This window comes from Microcaecilia unicolor, chromosome 3 (genome assembly GCF_901765095.1).
Source record: "Microcaecilia unicolor chromosome 3, aMicUni1.1, whole genome shotgun sequence".
NCBI lineage: Eukaryota > Metazoa > Chordata > Amphibia > Gymnophiona > Siphonopidae > Microcaecilia > Microcaecilia unicolor.
Window position 1 is genome coordinate 151,196,179 of NC_044033.1, and position 19,770 is coordinate 151,215,948.

Sequence of the window (19,770 nt, forward strand, 5' to 3'; positions counted from 1 at the left end):
CCTGTCCTGGGGATCTCGGAGCGCGGTCCCGCCATCCACTGGGATAGCCGTAGCCTTGGTGACCGCCGTAACCACTGCATCCACCGTGGGAGCCTTAAAGGAGTCTCTATCCTCCTGCGGCAGAGGATAGAGCCTCGCCATTGCCTTAGACACCCTACAAGGAGCGTCTGGGGCACTCCACTCCTGAGAAATCATCTCCCTGAGATCCTTATTCATGGGGAAGGACCGCGCTTTGCGTTGAATACCTTTCACTAAAGGGTCCACCTGACCTGCCTCTCCCAAGGGGGCTTCTGTCTGTTCAAACCTCAGAGTGGAAATCACCTGATCAATGAGCTCCGTAAGCTCATCCCTATGAAAAATCATGACCACAGAGGGATCCTCACCAGGAACGGAACATTCCGGCTCCTGAGCACCCTCGAAGCCCTCAGATTCTCCAAAATCACTGAGGTGCCCTTCAGAATCCCTGAGAGAAAAACAATCCCCCTCATCAACCCACTCTACACAGGATTTTTTAGCGGGCATGGAGCTACTCCCTTCCTCTAACTGGGGGGGCCCCGATTTCCATGCTTGATACAGCATCCACACAAAATCAGGGGGAAAACCAACTCCTCCTGTGCTTTCAGACGGCCCCTTTTGAACCAACATAGGGGAAACAGGCCCAAAAACCGCTGCCTCCGCTGAACGCGCCGGAGTCAAAATGGCGGCCGTTCCCGCCGAAACCGCCGCATCTGCAGCCCGCGCCGGAGCCATATTGGCGCTCGTTCCCGCCGACGCTCCCTCTTGCGAAACCGCAGGCAGAGGAGAAGCAGCGCACACTGCCCCTTCCGCTGACAACATCGGAGGAGCCGCGGACAGCTGTTTCGGCTCACCGCAGAGACGGCACGGCCCTCCCGGTGTCTCTATGCTGCGTTGGGAACACGAACGGCAACGGAGAAGCTTGCCCGCCATAGCGCCCTCGAAAAGCCACGAAAAACACAGCGCCGCGCCAACGACGACCTGCTTCTGTAAAACCAATAAACACAAGGATCGCGCTGCTCTCCCTCTCAGCACAGGTAAGTAGAACCAAAATATCAACTATCCTGATGGATATAGAGCACAATATGGCAGCTGCTGATCGTAGGGCACTCAAGGCTGCAGTACTCAGAAAGCAGCCGAGGCACAAGGCTGCCAGCCTCAGAGAGGGAGAGAGCAGCACCGGAGGAGGGACCCGACTAGCAGGTGTGACACCCCAAGGGGAATAGTGAGCCCCACCGGACCCAGAGCCCCGAAGCACAAAACATTTTTTTTTTTAACACACGTACAGGGCACTGAAATAATAAAGGAAGAGCAGGAACCCTCTCCTTGTCCTCAAACGGACCAAATCCTGTCTCTATCAATAAACTACCTCACCAGACCATTGCAGACTGCACAGGATGTACTGCTACCTCTGCTGAGACTGAGAAAATACTGGTTAGTGGAAGGACTGCACAGGTTATTTAGGCAGTGTTCAAAGTTCAGTGTTTTCTCAGTCTCCCTCTGCTGGTAGGAGTACATAACCCAAGCGTCTTGACCGGTCTGGAGGGTTGTTGAGGAAACTAAGTTGTAGACAAATAGCAGGGAGCACTCTCTTCTCCTACAGTTATATTCACCTGGGAGTGGCCTGCAATGTTTGAGTTAGGAACAGATTCTCTCAGGGTTTGTCTCTGTTATTTGGCACCAGAGCACTGGGAACAGAGTTCATCCATTGCTGCAGGTGTCAAAGCTGTTCCTGCGATCTGCTGGACCTGCATACGGAAGAGAAGCATCTGAACACTTCTGCCATAGTTTAATTATGAGGACACTTACGTCTGATCAGCATCACAGATGTAGCATGACCATGATACTTACAACTAAGGCCGTGATTATCTGTGGAGCTGTAAACCAGAATGCTTTCTCACTGTCCCCACTTACTGGACAGCTCAACAGTGGCTTCATTAACGTGAGGGCTGATAGCACTTCCTACAAAGTAAAAGATATTGTCAGATGATGATGCAAAAAATAGGTAACGTCACAAGCAATGCTGTAAAATTCAATAATAAAAGTGGAAAATAAAACGAACAAATTCTTGTATAAGTGTTAAATTTGATTCTCCCCCCCCCCCCCCAAAAAAAAAAAAAAAAAAAAAAGACAACTGTGTGTTTGATATTCTAAAGGGTTTAACCAAGCTGGAGAGGCTCCTGCCTGGTTAAACCATGCTGAGCTTGCTGGCTGAGAGGGGATATTCAGCAGCATTTAACTAGGCAGTGCCACTGAACCTCTCTTCTGACTGTCGCAGTCCCAGAAGGTAAGTGGGCACCAACAATATTCACTGCCCATGCCCATATAGTTAACTAGGCAAGCAGAACTGCTTAAATAGCAGTCCTAACTTTGCTCAGTTTAGGTATGCAGGTACAGTACTGAATACTGGCCATACCCACATAACTTTTAGGTACCGCTGCTCACCTAGATATTCAATGAAAGTATCCGAACATGGCCCGATATTGAATATCTCAGTGTTTCCCAAGTTGGTCCTGGAGTACCTCCTTGCCAGTCAAGTTTTCAAGGTATCCACAATGAATATGCATGAGATTGATTTGCATAGACTGCCTCCATTGAATGCAAATCTCTTTCATGCATATTCATTGTGGATATCTTGAAAACCTAACTGGCAAGGGGGTCCTCCAGACCGACTTGGGAAATACTGGAATACCTGGATCCAATTAGGCCTGTGGTGGTGAGCGTTATAAAAAAAGAATTAAAAAAAAAAAAAAACGCTCCACCATCACAGGCTGAATACAGACTGCTTTTTCTAAATGTTCTGCACTGCTTATACTATCTTAAAAACTGTTAAATTTGTGATATCTGATTGTTTTCCACTGGTCTTGGTAGAAATTAGATATTTATCTGTGGCTCTCCTACCTAACTTTTAAAGTATTGTACTAGCCCTCCTGCCCCTCCCCCACCTTTCCTCTACCCATTGCTAAGCAGTCACCTGGTCCAGGAGGCAGGGTTTGTTGCAAGGCACAGGTGCAAGTGACATGTTTTAATACAGCATTGGAGATTGGTTTCACAGCTAACATAGCCCACAGACCTTGGTTGTTTAGAGAAGTAGAGGTCCTTTTAATCCTCCAAAGATCCTTCCTTTCTAAAGGAAGCAATACCATTTGATTCTTATGAAAAGGGGAGTAACCACAGGAAGAAAGCAGGGAAATAGATACTCCTGCATTAGAGAAAACAAAAAATAGTGTGCTGAGTAACAAAACTGATAACTCAGATTCACTTTGCTGAACAGACTGCCAGCAAATATACAATTCTTTTGTGTAAGATCCATCATTAATGCCTTCCTGCCAACTCAAACCTAAGCATTAGGCTGGGACCATCACTTTCCAAGGAGAACAAAGAGTTCCTGCTCAAAAAATGTGGCATATGCAGGTAGGCTAAAAGACACACATCCTATAGCATGTCATGGCAGCCACTTGCTCTCTCAGAGAATTTAAAGCTAAGCCTTTTTCAGACCATTCTGTAAGAAATCTAATATTAGGGAGATGGATGACCTGGAGGAAACCATATACCAAATACCTTCAGTCGCATAATCCTGAGACACGGACCTTTCTGGATCCTGTAACAAGGTCACGATCACTTTGGCAATAGCCCTTCTTTCTTGGCCTTGATCTTTCAATTACAGGAGATTAAATTTCAGCTTTCAATAGCCAGGCTGTAAATCTGTATGGAGATAATCGAGTCCTGAAGCAGAAAACAATTGGACTGTGGAAGTTTCAGTTGTTCCCATGTTTTGAGTCTCAACAGCAATTCTGGGTGCTCTCTAATCTTCAGAAGTATTCTTTCTACCAGAGGCCATGGAGGGAATCAAAACACAGTATGACAAGAAAACCACCGATGAGCGTCAAAGAATCCATTTTCGCTCCTCCCACTGCAGAGGTTTGAGGTCTTAGTGTTCTTTCTCCTGGTCATATGATCCATCAATGTGTAACCCCACTTGTTCCTGATGAGACAGAAGGCCAATATCACTGATGACATTCTCCAAGATTCAAGGAATATTTGATCAAGTAGTAAGCCGGATAGTCACTATTCCTGCTGTGTGAGTTACCAAGAGAGCAGAAAGATGTTTCACTACCCACTTGATAAAGAAAACAACTTCCAGCCCAACTTTAGGGCTTCTGGTGCCTCCTTAATTTATGTTTGTTACCACCATGGCATTGTCTGAGAATATCCATACTGTCCCCCCACCCCACCCCCACCCCCACCCCCATAGGGTTGGAAGGACTCTCATTGACTTTTCCTTATGACTTATTTCTACTAAGTTTATCAACCACTTTACTCTGTCACATCCCAGAGTCCTTAGGTCACTAGTTCTTGGCAAAGTACCCTCCTTCCCAAGCTGGAAGGTTGGCATCTGTCAAACAATAATCCAAGGTGGAAAATCCATGTCCAGTTCTTTCATCAGGTTCTCACTGTCAACCTACCAATACAAACTAGCTCTGGCTGCCCTCCACACAGGGAGTCTCATGTTGTAGTCTGTGATTTAAGGGACCACCTCAAAAGGAAAGCTCTCTACAAAAATGACAAATGAGTTCTCACCCATGAAACCAGGACTATCACTGCTGCCATGGATCCAAAGCCCTGGTATTTCTCTTTACCAGCAATTTCCTGACTGCAATTTCAGGCTTCAGGCTCTTTCTGGTGTCAGGAAGACAGTTTAGTCATGACTGTTTCACCACTGCTGCACCTCTTACCACCCTGACTTGGAAGGAAGCTAATACATGGTTCTGGCCTGAGGAAGTGATACTAGTTTTTGATCTCTTGAAACAAGCCTTCATTGCATGCACTGTGCTCCAGTACCATGATCCTGAGAAGCTCTTCTTTGTAGAAGTTGATGCCTCCTCCTTGGGGGCCGGGGCTGTCCTCTCACAGTCTGACGCCAAGTGTAAATTGTTTCCTTGTGCCTTCTTTTCCAAGAAATTAAAACCTACAGAGAAAAATTACACTACTGGAGATTGGGAGTTATTAACCATTAAGTTAGCCATTGAAAGAATGGTGCCATCTCCTTGAAGGAGCCAAATATCCATTCACAGTGGCCATGGACAACAAGAATCTCCTGTATCTCCAGGAGGCTCAAATGCTCAATGGTCACTCTTCTTCTCCCTATTTGACTTTCGGGTAGTCTTCCATCTGGCTGAAAGAAATGTATGGGCAGATGCCCTTTCTCGATCCTTTCAGCTTACAGATGAGAGTCTGGATCTTCAGACCATTCTGGACCCAGCCAAGATCATGGCCACCATCTCCATACCAACAGTGGTGCCCAACTGCAGGACAAGGTGTTACAAAAGGGGCACAATTCCAAACTTGCTGGTTTTCCTGGAGTTTGCAGGACATTGGAACTCATATCCTGAATCTACTGATGGCAACAGTTAAAGAAGGATATGCGCAACTTTGTGACCTCTTGCCCCGTCTATGCCCATCATAATCCATCTCTTTCACGCCCATGAGGGCTGCTTCAACCCCTTCTGAAACCAGAGGCGGCGTGGGTCCAAATAGCCATGGATTTTGTTAAGGATCTCCCTGAGTCAGATTGATTCACCACCATATGGGTAATCGTGGATTGGTTCTCCAAGTTAGTCCACTTTACCCTTTAACCGAATTATCCTCCATGCCCACGTTGGCCTGGTACTTCAAGGAACTATTTCGTCTGCATGACCTACCAGAAACCATAGTCTCTGACCGGGGAGTCCAGTTCAGATTCTGGTGGAATTTATGTGGGGTCTTGCAAATTAAGGTAGACCTCGTTGGGTTATCATCCTCAAACCAACGGAAAGACAGATGGTTAACCAGATACTTAAGTCCTTCCTGTGCAGCTAAGTACCTGATCAGCAAAATGACTGGGCTCAGCTGTTTCAGTTAAAACAACCTTCTAAGTGAGTCTTCTGGCACATCACCATTCCAAATCATGTTTGGGTGGCACCCGAGGACACCTTTGCCTGTACCTCAAACGTCTACAGTGCCAGCTGCCGAAGCCACAGCTGTCTCTCTCCAATCTCTGGAGGAGCACACGGGAACACTTGGCCTGGGCCACCGAGAGGTACAAGAGGCAAGTGGATAAAACCCTGCTCCTCAACTCTGTCCTTGGAATCTGGTCTGGTTATCTACTCAAAACCTCTGTCTCAAGACCCCCTCCCCCAAGTTCGCTCCTCGATTCATTGGGCCATATCCTACTGTCTATCAGGTTGGTTCTGTCATGTACCAACTGAAGCTACTCCCTACTCTGCGATGACATGACACGTGTCACGTATCTCTTCTTAAGCCTCTCGTCCTGAAGTGGAAATGTGGAACCCCTCATACACCAGATCCCATCACTGTGGACACGGATAAGGAGAACAAAATCCAGAATGCCCCTGATTCAGGAAAGTGCAGGGCAGACTCCAGTATCTCATTGTCTGGAAGGGTTACAGATCCACAGAGAACCCCTGGGAGCAAGTGAGCCAGGTTAATGCTCCACTGCTCCTCTGACTGTTCCACTGCATGTTTCCTTATAAACCCAAACTTGGACTGAGGCATGGGGGGCCTTTGGGGAGGGGGTACTGTCATGACTGCAGCCGTACCCTCACGCCTTGACCTTCCTTACCTCTTCAGTGATCAGGCTCCGCAGCTTATTAGGGTCACCAGCGGCCTTCCTGTCGTGTTGGGCCACCTGCCTGACCTTGGCATCCTGGGCACTTCCTTGGCCTGGCGCTCTGCTCACTGCACTGTGCCAGATGGAGACAGCTCCCCTAGGCACGCACAGAATTTGGCAGGTTAAAATGTCAAAGGCAGGAGGCAAGACCAGGTGCCTGGAGATGATGTCATAAGGCTAGGACCTCATAAGGGGATCCCAGGGCCCTTCTCCCTTACTTCCGCAATGGCTCACCTAGCCCAGCCTTGTTCCTGCCTTGTTCCCAGCCCCAAAGGGCTCTTTTAACCACCTTCCGCCCTGCTTTGGCAGGGTGACCCCCAAGAGTTCTTTTCAGGGCCATTCCTTGGCTTCGACTAAATTGGGCCAGCTCCAACGGCTCTAAGAGTCACCTTCTGCCCTGCTTTAGCAGGGCACTCCCAAAGGGCTCTTTTCAGGGCTATTCCCGGGCCTAGATTCTAGGCCAGCTTTTAGGGCCTTCTAGAGCCATGCTATGGTCCAATCTCTTTCTAGGTGTGTCTCACCTGTCACCAGTTGAAGCAACTCAGCCCTCGGGCTGGGCAGATAGCACAAATCCAACTGTGGCTCAAGGGCTCACTTTCCAGAGCAGTGACATCTTCTTGTTGTGATCTGTTTTGAAGCGATCGTTTAAAAAAAAAAAAGGCTTAAAGACTTAAAGAAAAACTTATAAACTTCAAATTATACAGAAAAAGACAACTGATACAAGCTCTGGTGACATGTGTCCAACCAGCTTTGTGTAAAGATGAACACTGAGGTAGTCCCATGCAACAGTGGTAGGCAGGTAGTGGTGCTCATGCATGGTGGGCTCACTCAACTTATAGAAATTCTAAGATGAAGTACTGTTTCCCGCACCAGGCTACATCAGTTGTGAGAACTGCTATCCTGCTTGTCCTTGAAGAAAGACACATACACAAGGCATCCTGACCTGTAAGACGAATTGGAATGATAACGCAAAGAACTTAGTAAAATGCCAACAGAATAACAACTTTCAACCACAGTAATAATATCCATCACCAGAAAAAGAAGCACACTAAAAAGCACCTTTGGTTTATGTTTTAAGTTGTGTGCTGCTTGGTAGTGCCTTAAACAGTAGCAGAGTCCAATATTAGCATTCAACTGATTGGGTGGAACTTCCTTGACTGTTTCCATGCCCTTTAGCAGCAACAGAACACGCATCAACCAGGTGAAGAAGGTAGACACCAACCATAGAGCTACCAGAAATAAGAAGTATAAGATCTCAAAGACTCCAGTCTTTAAAGCTGGTTGCATCTGATGCAATGGCCTTCACAATCCACAAGCAACTTTAATTATTATTGAAAATCTTTGGGCAGATCATAAACATGCAAGGAGACTTAAGAATTTTTCTGAGCTAGAAGAGATCTGTAAAGAAGAATGGGAAAACTTCCAAAATCAAGAATAGAAAGACTTTGAGCTAGCTACAAGAAATATTTGGAAGATGTTATTTTTTCCAAAGGATGTGTTAAAAGAACTGACTTAAAGGGTGCACAAACATTTTCACCTTCCCTATTCAATTATTTTCCTGTTTTAAATTAGCAAATAAAAAGCAACAATGCATTAAAATTTGTACAAAGATGTCATTTTTAACTTTATGTGTGATCAAGATGAAAACAAAGGAGAACAAGATCCTCAAGGAAAACAACCAGTAGAGATGCAGTGAGGTCCAAAAAGAAGAACCAAAGAGTCCAAAAGATGTATGAAAGTCACTTCTAAACAATGTATCAAGACGAAAGCTCACAACTGGAGAAGCAAGACTCAACATGGCCATGTTTCAGTGTATATGCCTATATCAGGAGTACAATTTTCTAAACACAATCATAGTTCCTCGTGTTAACTTTATATCATGTAGAATTTGTGTTAGCTTCTGTTCACTTAGGGATTCATTAAAACATACAGTTTGACCTGGGATGACTACAATTTTGCGCACAAATTAATTTATGTGTAAAAATTTTCACAAAGTAGAAGTGTTGCTCTAACACTCAGAAACTATGGTGAAATGATCCCATGTACACCACCAGGTTTTCAAAGATACTTGCTCACATCTGCTCTGTGTCAATTCTGAGCATAGTACAAGAACCCTTTCTTACAAAAAATATAAAATTATATAGCAGAGGAGAAAAACATGCAACAGATAAGTAAAGTAGTGCTTACCTTAGGATTTTGTTTCCAAATGTTGCTAACTTCAAGTCCCTGCAGTACCAGCTTCATCAGGATATAAAACTCCTCGAGACTGGATCTCTCCAACAACTGGGCAACCAACTCTTTTATCTCCACTTCTAAATTCTCAATGACCGAGATGGTAATCCAGGGACCTGTGCAAACATGGAAAACAAAAACTGAAACATATATACAGGCGTATACAAACAAAAGGCCCAAATTCAAGCCTGAAATGAGTGTTTTTATTACATGTAGCTAAAAACCATTCACTGGCCACAAAATCAAACAGTTGTTTACATGCTCAAGTCACTTATAAAATTACCTCCTTAGAGGACATATAGCAAATGATTTTTTACCAGGTACTAAGCAGTTACCCAAATAAAATCTTCAGTTGAAAGTTGCCTTTTCTCTCCAAGAATATATCTACCTGCACCACAAAGAAAGTGGTCACAGCTGCCAGTCAACATGTGGGAATTTCATTTTGAAATTGCCATGCATACTTTATGGTGCCAAATTTATATCCGCTGCAAATCAGGTGCAAAGCCCTCGTGCAATAAAAGTTCCATTATCCAGCATTTACTGTCTAGAATGCTTTGTTAACTAGCATCTTGTCTAGAACTTCTTTTTTTCCTGACAACATGTACTCTCAGCTTCTTTGAGGAGGCAGGAACTTCTATTGGGCAAGTCCGCATGCTCACTTACTCCTTAATGGCCCTGCAACATGCACATGCCTGGGAGCTCTGCTGCAAGAAAAGCACTGAATGCTAAAAGTTACCTGGAAATATGGAATTATTACAGAGCAGCTCAAGATAGGTCAGGGATTGAATGGTTCCAAAATCATGACTATAAATTGTGGGTGCAAATTGAGCAGATACAGACAGGATCAGTCCCGTTGCATTACATAATTTGGCTTCCTCGGAGACGGATTTATTCAGGATGCTGTCTCTCCGACAATCACTCATACTTTTTAAATTTGGGATTCCATGAGTTCTGTGGTGGATTTTAATTTTTCTTGGTACACTCCTATTTGTCATAACCCAGAATTTCCTCCGAGATTGGTTCCTTCAGTTTAAAAGCTCTGGGAACAAAAGGGATTGAGCAGATTGGGTCAACTTTATGATGAAGACACCCTGCTCTCCTTTCAAACCTTGTTTCAGGACTATAATCTCCCACAATCACATCATTACACTTATTTGCAGATTGTACTTTTATTTACCTCCAAACGATTTAGACTACGACTGATGGATCATTATACTTTTTGGAAAGATGTTTGTGAGGATTTTAGAGCTTTTAGGTTTTTGGTGGGCATGCTCTATGGTTATTTACGGGATCTTAGGACTTCTGATGAGTCACAGGAATAAATGGGAACAAGATTTAGGGGTAACTTATGCACCAGAAGTATGGGACTCCATGGAGAAATCATTAGTGAAAACAGCTATTACTTTCAATATTAGAGAGAATAATGTTAAGATTTCATATCGCTGGTATTTAACTCCAGACCATCTTAGTCGATGGTTTCCTCAAAACTCAGCATTGTAGCTTTTTGGAAATCTATCCACTTTCAGATAATGAGCCAATATTGAAAAGAACATATATCTTCGCTGGCTGCCAGTGAACATATAAATTTGCTTTCTATGAATTTTCAAAATGGATAGTATTCAGCCATTTATCTTGGCGAATGGCTAATATATAACAAGGGGGCTCAGTTTGGAGCGACCAATACTATCCATATAAGGGCCTAGGTTTGATATTCAGCAATTAAGGAGGCAAACCTACATAAGTCACCAAAACCCAATTTTCATAGGATGTGAACCTATTCTATAACAGAAATTACACATGTAATGTCTGTTATAGTGTACTAGCACGAGTAGGTGCCTTAATGCTGACATTCTGGTGTGCTCCCTTGCAGTTACGTGCTATATGAGCTGCGCGCTAAAGTTATAGAATACCGCTTAGCGCCTAACTTGCCTAACATGTACAACTGCAACAGTCGCATAAGTAATAGTATTCTACATTTACTCCTGAGGGTATTCTGTGGTACTGCACAATGTAGAATATGTTTAGAATTCCCCACCTTCATAGACTAAGCAGAAGTCAGTCTTTCCCACACAGAATTCTATGTAGTCTACTGTTGCAATGCAGTGCCTCCCTCTCTCCCTGCACAACACCACTCAAGCGTGGCAAGAGAAGGAGCTGCACAGTCGCATATTGGGCTTCTACCACCTTGGTCCCTGGCAGTTCCTTTAAGCTGTGTGGCTTAAAGGAACAGTCGGACCCAAGATGGCAAATGAGGAGAAAGCAGCCCAATGTGCAGCTGTGCGGCTCCTCCTCTTGCCACACTGAAATGGTGTGTGTGCAGAGAGGCATGGAGGAGAAGGGCCTGGAAAAAAGGCAGATGGTGTGGGGGGCTGGCAAAAGGTGGATGTGTATGTGTGCGCACATGCGTGCATGGAAGGCTGCAGGAAGACGCATGGAGTTGTGTATGGGGGGAGGCTGAAACAAGGTGAATGCGGTGGTGTATGACATGGGGAGGGGCTGGAGAAAACTGGATGGGTGTGTGTGTGTGTGTGTGTGATGGTGCTGGGGCTAGAGAGAAGTGTGTGGGTGTATGTGTCATGGATGCGGGGATGGCTGGAGAAAAGTGGATGGAGCATGTGTGTGTGTGTGTGAGTGTGTCATGAGTGGGTGGGCTGAAGAAAGGTGGATAGTGTGTCTGTATCATGGTTTTGAGGGGTGGGGGCTGGAGAAAGGTGAAGTATGTGTGCTGTGGGGATTGAGACAGAGAAAACTAAGGTGGGGGTTTGCCAGAGAATATGGCGACCCAAACTTTTTACTATAAAGCAGCAATGATGAGGGCAATTTGATATCATTTTCTTCAACCTGAGGCTGCACAGTGGGTTGGCTTGGAAAGGGGCTACATCAAACCTTTGTCAGTGTTTGAGCTAATAAGGGAGGAGGGAAGAGAGGGGTAAGGGGAGAAGAGAGACTGCAGTAGACATCTTTTCCTGTGATCTTTGGTTAAGGTATGGAAGGCGGGCATGTGGTCTGTCAGACATGCTGTTCCCAGAGGCTGGCTGGAGGATTTTCTTCCCACATCTGGTCCTAATTTTGGTGAATTAGGGGAGGAGTGGACAAATAAAACAAGCTATTGTAATTTCTGGTTTTCCTTTGTGAAGGGGCTTTTATGCCTATGCAGCAGGTACAGGATATAAAGGGCAATAGGCTCCCCTTCTTTCACTACTTCCAGTTTAGATTTTTTTTGTGTTGCAAACCAAAACTTGGAATAACCTGGGATGAGAGATAAAGGAGGTAGAAGGGTACTTGTGTAAGGGGATGGGCTACAAAGGCCTAGTCTCAAGATTTGAAGGTTATATATGTTAAAGTATTCAAATGTTCTTAGAGGACGAAAGAGATATTATATACACACTCTTTACAAAATTCTCTCTCTCATATTGTAGCTCGCAGAACTTTATATGTCTATACATTCACTGAAATACAATGTCTCCCTCAGTGGCCAACTTGTATATGCAATACTATGAAGACAAGTGGATCCAAGGAAATCAGTTTGAACAACACATTAAAATTTGGATAAGGTATATAGATGACATATTTGTTGCATGGACAGGGTCTGAAGACATGTTAATTCAGTTCCATCAATGGTTAAATACCTATCATCCAAAATATACAGTTGTTTAACATACCATCGAGAAAGAATTTCCTTTTTGGATGTATTAATTTTGAAGTAGGAGTTAAATTTTGAGACTACAGTTTTCAAAAAGAACACTGATACAAACACTTTCTTTCATTTCTCTAGCAGTCACCCTCCGACATTGAGAAACAGTTTACCTTTTAGTCAGTTTTAAAATTTAGGAGGATATGTACTGACAACAATGATTTTAGAGATCAGGCTAACAAGTTCAAAGAGATTTTAAGTCCTTCAGATATAGGTACAACATATCACCATTCTGGATCATTTAGAGGCAAACATCGCAAAAGTCATGAGTGTAAGACTTGTACAATTCAGTTAGAATTGGATGGTTGCTTTACTCACCCTATTACCTTGAAATCATATTTTTTAAATTATGGACTAACTGCGCTTTTGAATATGCAGAATATTTAATCATTTGCCCCTACTCCAAGATCTCTGTTAGACAAACACAACATGCCCTTTTAAAGTACGCTTGGGTGAACATAAAAGTTGTCAAACACAAAAGAAGAGAAGCTCCGATAGCAGAGCATTGCTTATAATTTGAACACCAATTTACTTCTTTACAAACATGTATCATTGTTACAAAGAGAGTTATTTTGGATTTTTAAATTACAGACAGAAGAACCAAATGGACTTAATGCCAAGATTGACTATAAGAGTTTGCTGTGACAATAGTTATAACCACAGTAAAATTAGAGAAGGAAGACTTAATGCCAAGATCAACTGAAAGGGTTTGCGTGATAATAGTCACAACCGGTACAATAAAGTTGTTTTATTGCATCCGGTCTGTCGGATGACGTCACTTCTGGGTAAGATTAAAAGAAAGCGTTCCACGGTCATGTTTTGGGTCCGGTGATGCCACAAGCAGATATTGCAACTACAAGCTGGCAAGTACTTATTTTAATCTATATATCAAGGAACGAGTCTTTCAAGGTGTAGTTCACTTTTTATGGTTTGCACTAGTTCTGACACTTTTTAGGAAGTTGTACCAGTTCATGATGCTGAATCATTATATTACATTATGTTATTTTGTAGAAGCATTCTTAGTACCTTGACACAGCCTGCTCAACGAAACTCTGGCTGCAGTCGGTGCAAGAGGAATTTGAGAGCTGAATGATTGCTTAAGTTAAGTTTTATATTTGTGAAGATTTTACTGCGTCACATAGTATGTGGGATCCATGAAAGTTTATTAATTTCACTGAAGCCTTAACAAATTGATAATCTGCGGGTTTTTTAATGCTTGTGAAGTAACTTTACCCTGGCAATCCTACCATAGTTTCTTCCGTTGCTCAGAAGTGGAGGAAGGGTTCTGAGGCTTTTTCCCAAGAGTTTTTTTTGTACTTCAGTGAATATACAGACATATAAAGGTCTGTGAGCTACAATATATGAGAAAGAATTTTATAAAGAGGGTGATATATTTTAAAACAATGTTTCCACAAACTATGAATTTGGAACAGGTGTCTACAAACACCACAGGGTACAAAACTGATTGCAGGTATACAGGCTGGGGCGGAGATGCTCAAGGTTAACTTAACTTGCATTTGCCTATAACTTGTTAACATGTAAGCTGTACCTTATACTGAGGTTGATAGCAAGAGGACAGATGGGATCCAGGGAGTCCTGGAGGACCTGTGAGGAGTTGGGTACCTTTTTTCAATATGGTGGAAATGTAAGGTTATTAGAAAGTTTTGGAACAGGATGGTGGTGAACATAAGGTCTACTACAGGGATGGCGTGCCCAGACTGCCTCAGTATGTGTATATTGGGGCAGACGAAAGAAGGGGTAAGGTGGGGTGATGGGGGAAAAGTGTTTTATTAGGATTACTGTTATTAACAGTTCGATTAGTGGTGGCATGAGGTCGGAAATGGATGGAGGGACCAAGTGTGTTGGAATGGTATATGAAAGCTGGGGAACATGTGTTATGATAAATTGACTGGTTTGGTTAGAGGTCAAAGTGCAGCCTTCTGGGCAATAGGAACCCCTTTTTTCAGATATATGAATGTATGTGTCCCGTTTCGGGTCTTTCCCTGTGCTCCCGCGGCGGGGAGCGATGATCGGGCTCCAGTGCGGCAGGGACAAGCCGCCGACGGGGTCAGCGCCTCCGCGGGTCGGCCCGAGGCTGGCGACCCGCAGGAGCAAACGCCGACCTCAGGGAAGGGAAGGCGCCGGCCAAGATGGTGGCGCCGGCGTCGTCATCTCCCCAGCCAGAGCTAACCCACGAGCAAGTCCCGCCCCCTCGCGCCGGATTGGCGCATGGAAGGAGGAACTCCGCCTGCGAGGCAGGTCCACCAATCCAGGCCCTCCTTGCCTGTCAGGGCTGGAGGGATTGGCTCCTCTCCAGGGAGGGGATGGACTGGCGGGGGATTTAAACCCCGGAACAAGAAGGGCTCAGCGCTTCCGTTTCTACTGTCAGGAGCCGACACAGTGCAGTGCGGAGCGTTCACCTTCAGAGACTGTGTTCCTCTTCAAGCTAGCCGTCCTTGCTAGCCACCTTCAGAGACTGTGTTCCTCTTCAAGCTAGCCGTCCTTGCTAGCCCCCTTCAGAGACTGTGTTCCTCTTCAAGCTAGCCGTCCTTGCTAGCCACCTTCAGAGACTGTGTTCCTCTTCAAGCTAGCCGTCCTTGCTAGCCACCTTCAGAGACTGTGTTCCTCTTCAAGCTAGCCGTCCTTGCTAGCCACCTTCAGAGACTGTGTTCCTCTTCAAGCTAGCCGTCCTTGCTAGCCATCCTCAATCCTTGAGTTCTTCTTCCAGCTAGCCGCCCTTGCTAGCCACCTTCAGTAACTGTGTCCCTTTTTCAGTGCTAGCCGTCCTTGCTAGCTGCCCTTTAGAGACTGAGTTGCTGACTACCAGCCAGGCCGGCCGTCACCCCGCGGTTCCAGCAGTCCTGCTGGCCGCCTGCAGCTGAGGGCTCAACCCTCGGTGAACGGCGGTCGCCGCGGGTGAAGATTCGGGGTGCGCGGCGGTCCTCGGAGGTCTTACCGGGCCTCAGGGAACCTAAGGGCTCACCAGTAACCGCAACAGGACAGGAAGCAGGACAGTATGAGGTGAAAGGGTAGGGAAAGGATTGGGGTTGGCATTTGCATACATCTGTGGGAAGGGGGAGGACAGGCCTAGTAGTTGACTATTGGACTCATTTTCAAAGCATTTAAACTTACAAAGTTCCATAGTGCTTTGAAAATATGCCTCTATATGAGTTTAGGAGTTAACCATTGTTTAATATCTGTAGCAGATAAAGTACTGGGGGTTACTGGGGGTGTGCTGGCCTGTATGAGACTTGGTGGTTGTAGTTATTGATGTAGGAAGATTGGGAACAGATGGCTATAGGGTGTAACTGCTGGATATGGTCTTCTAGAATAAAATATAGGTCCTATCAATGTTTTGTGCTGTGGTATATGCACTGTAAAATTTAAAGTTAAAATAAAGATGAAAAAAAACCCCAAACCCTAGTGCAAGTGAACACACATACTTTATACCCGTGGTAATTTTTAATGTGAAAGTATACACAAATTTTTACTCTGAAAACTGGTGCAATGTGTGAATACAACATAAAGGGGCAATTATCCAACCATCTGCATATCCAATATATGCAGGTAGGAGGACAAGAAAAGGGTGGATGTGGTCCCTCTCCAAAAAAGCATAAGTAAGAAAGAGGACGGGAACTACAGGTTGGTAAGTAAATTAATAGAAATGCTTTTAAAACAGAGAATAGTAAAGTATCTGGAATCCAATGGATTGCAGGACCCGAGGCAACATGATTTCACTAGAGGATGGTCTTGTTAAACAAATCTAATAGTTTATAGTTTATTTAAAATTTGCTACACCACTAATGCTAACTAGCAGGTCTCAGAGGTTTACAATAATTAAAATCAATATTAAAAAGGAAAAGGAATACAATTTTGACAGGAAAGGTACACATTCAGCAGATAATCAACCTAAAAATAAAACAAACTAAGGAAGGGAAGAGATAGGTAAGAGAAGGGTAAAGACTTTTAATTAGGACCTAAAAGCAACAGCAACAGTGCCCCGTCCCACGGGAACAGTCTAGGTAATAACAAAGGCTTGAGTAAAAAGCTAAGCCTTTAGTGCAGCTTTGAATGCCTTAAAAGGAGGCTCTGCATGAATATGCAGGGGGAGTGAATTCCAGAAAGAAGGGGTAGCAAAAAAGAAAGTGCAATTTCTAGTAAATTCTAGTTGAGCAAGTTTCAGACCTGGTAGAACAAGGCGGTGATCATTTAAAGAACAAAGTAAACGGACAGGAAAATAGGGAATAGTAAGTGAATTCAAATAAAGAGGAAGACCCACCCTGTGTGCTTTAAAAGTATGAGAAGTTTGAAGATTATCTATTTTTGAAACTTTTGACATAATGGGGAGGCACAATCCCAACGCTGAACAAGACAAAGCAATCGGATAGCCATATTTTGCAGAGACTGGAGCACATGGAAAGCAATGAACACAAAGGGTAGCCTTCTTGGCCTTGGATGCAGAGAAGGCGTTTGATAGAGTGGGATGGCCTTTCTTGCAGGAGGTAATGAAGCGTATGGGATTAGGTGACAACTTTAGAGCTTGGATTTCAGCTTTTTATATGGACCCTTGGGCTTGTCTTCGGCTTAATAACAAGTATACATCCTTTTTCAAGGGGTACTCGCCAAGGGTGTCCACTGTCACCATTGTTGTTTGCTATGTATATGGAACCGTTGGCTATCTGGATTCGTGAACACCCGGAGGTTAGAGGGTTACGGGTAGGAGGGGCGGAACACAGAGTGGCTCTATTCGCTGATGATGTTTTACTATATCTTAAAGACTCGGAACTCATTTTACCAACTATTTTAGAAATCTTTCGGGAATTTGGGTATGTCGAAGGATTAAAGATTAATATGGATAAGAGTGAGATATTAGGAGTCACTATCTCTGGAGAAGAGGAGGACAGATTGTGCACTGTTTTCCCCTTTCGGTGGATATCTACTCACTTTTGGTATTTGGGCATTCAGATATCACCCGAGTTGCAGAGTCTATATAATTTGAATTACGATAGGGTCCTGAACCAGGTTCGGGTGGATCTAGTGCGGTGGAAGGGGCTTTGGTTATCTTGGTGGGGTCGAATTGCGGTAGTAAAAATGAATATCTTGCCGTGACTCCTCTTTTTATTTCAAACCTTGCCAGTGCCCACTCCATGTAAATTCCTAGGTCATTTACAAGCAACTCTTTCTAATTTTATATGGGGGCGGGGAAAGACCTCAGCTGTCCCGTAGAGTGTTGTGGGGGGCTCCAGAGCTAGGAGGTAGAGCAGTGCCGAATTTAGAGTGGTGTTATCTGGCAGCACAAATGAGAATGATTCTTGACTGGGAGGGGTGTCGGGATAAAGCAGTGGTGAGTCTGGAACAAGGTATTTTTCTGGGAAAACCATTGGGTACACTACTCTGGAACTCCCAGGAGGGGGGGTGAGGGGTTAAGAGGGGTTACCAATCCCTTTTTGAAACATTTGGGGGGAATATGGTTTGAAGTTAGGAAGAGGTGGGGTCAGCTGAACTGGACTTCTACCTTAGCAGTTATCAGAGGGGAGCCCAAATTTATAGCAGGCAGTGTAGTTAATAGGTGGGCCACACTAGGGCTGACTCGGTTTCGGGATGCCTTTGTTGGGGGTGTCCTGGTCTCATTTGAATATCTTCAAGATAAATATGGCCTCCCGAAGGGGGACTTTTTCCAATATATGCAATTTAGGCATTTTGTAATGCAACAGGGCTGGTTGCAAGAGGACCCTAGTAAGGGGGAATATTTGGAGAATCTCTGGCTTCTGTTCAAGAAGACTCCCAGGCCTGTATCGGTGATTTACAAATTTATGAGGGGTTGGGAGTAGTCCAAACATAAGTTTATGCTTGCTTGGGAACATGAGTTGCAGGTTAACTTTACAGCATCAGATTGGGAGTACATAAGTATTGCCATACTGGGAAAGACCAAAGGTCCATGAAGCCCAGCATCCTGTTTCCAACAGTGGCCAATCCAGGTCACAAATACCCGGCAAGATCCCAAAAATGTACAAAACATTTTATACTGCTTATCCCAGAAATAGTGGATTTTCCCCAAGTCCATTTAATAACGGTCTTTGGACTTTTCCTTTAGGAAGCCGTCCAAACCTTTTTTTAAACTGTTGTGGAGTGAGTCAGACTTCTGTGTGTGTCCTTGTACAGGAGAATGCTTATAAAATACTTACTAGGTGGAATTATACCCCTGAGCATATTCAGAGGATGTTTCCTCAGGCGTCTGATGTGTGTTGGAGATGTAGGAGTGTTACAGGTACCTTTCTGCATGTGTGGTGGGAATGTGATTTAATATCTGGGTTTTGGTCGGAGGTGACTGGAGCAATTTCAGCTAAGCTTCAGCTTGAGTTACCTCAATACCCGCAAGTATGTTTGTTGGGGCTGTTTGGGGATGGACTAAATTGGTGGCAAGATAAACTGTTAAGTTGGGGCCTTGGTGCTGCGAGATGCTTGACTGCTGCACGCTGGAAGACTACAGTGACACCTACAGTGGCGATGTGGAAGGAGAGACTACTTCGTTTGTACCGGATGGAGTGGTTAACAGCTCAGAGAAAGGACTGTTTCTGGACTCACAAGGGTGGCTGGAATAAATTGCAAGAAAAGATTTCTATGTAGGTTTAGTTTATTGAGATGATATGGGAGGGAGAGGGGCGGGGGAAGGGTGAGGGGGGTTATTGGTTGGGGTAAAGGGGTGGGGGAAGAGATGTTTAAATGTTAAAAGTGAGGATTTAACTTTAGGATGATTTTGTTGGAGCTCAGTTTGAACAATGTTAACAAAGCTGGCAAAATATTGTCAACTTTTTGTTGTCTATATAATTATGTACATGAGCAGTAAATGTTCATTATTCTGTTTCTTGATGAAAATAAAATATTCATTGAAAAAAAATATATGACAAGGTGGTGGCTGTGGCCAGAAGGATGCTAGGCTGAATAGAGAGGAGTATAACCAGCAGAAGAAAGGTGTTGCTAATGCCCCTGTACAAGTCGTTGGTGAGGCCCCATTTGGAGTACTGAGTTCAGTTTTGGAGGCCATATCTTACTAAGTATGTAAAAAGCCTTGAAGGATGTAAAAAGACTTGAAGCGGTTCAGAGAAAAGTGAGAAAAATGGTATGGAGTTTATGTAGCAAGACGTACGAGAGACTTGCT

The 19,770-nt window shown here is 44.3% G+C and overlaps 1 protein-coding gene across 1 annotated transcript in view; it reads right to left on the minus strand.

Moving 5' to 3' along the window:
* URB2 (URB2 ribosome biogenesis homolog) overlaps positions 1–19,770 on the minus strand; it is a 117,835-nt gene that overhangs the window by 58,113 nt on the left and 39,952 nt on the right. The window contains 2 exon segments of the mRNA XM_030196475.1: positions 1,867–1,977; positions 8,873–9,033. Coding sequence (XP_030052335.1) covers positions 1,867–1,977; positions 8,873–9,033 — 272 coding nt within the window.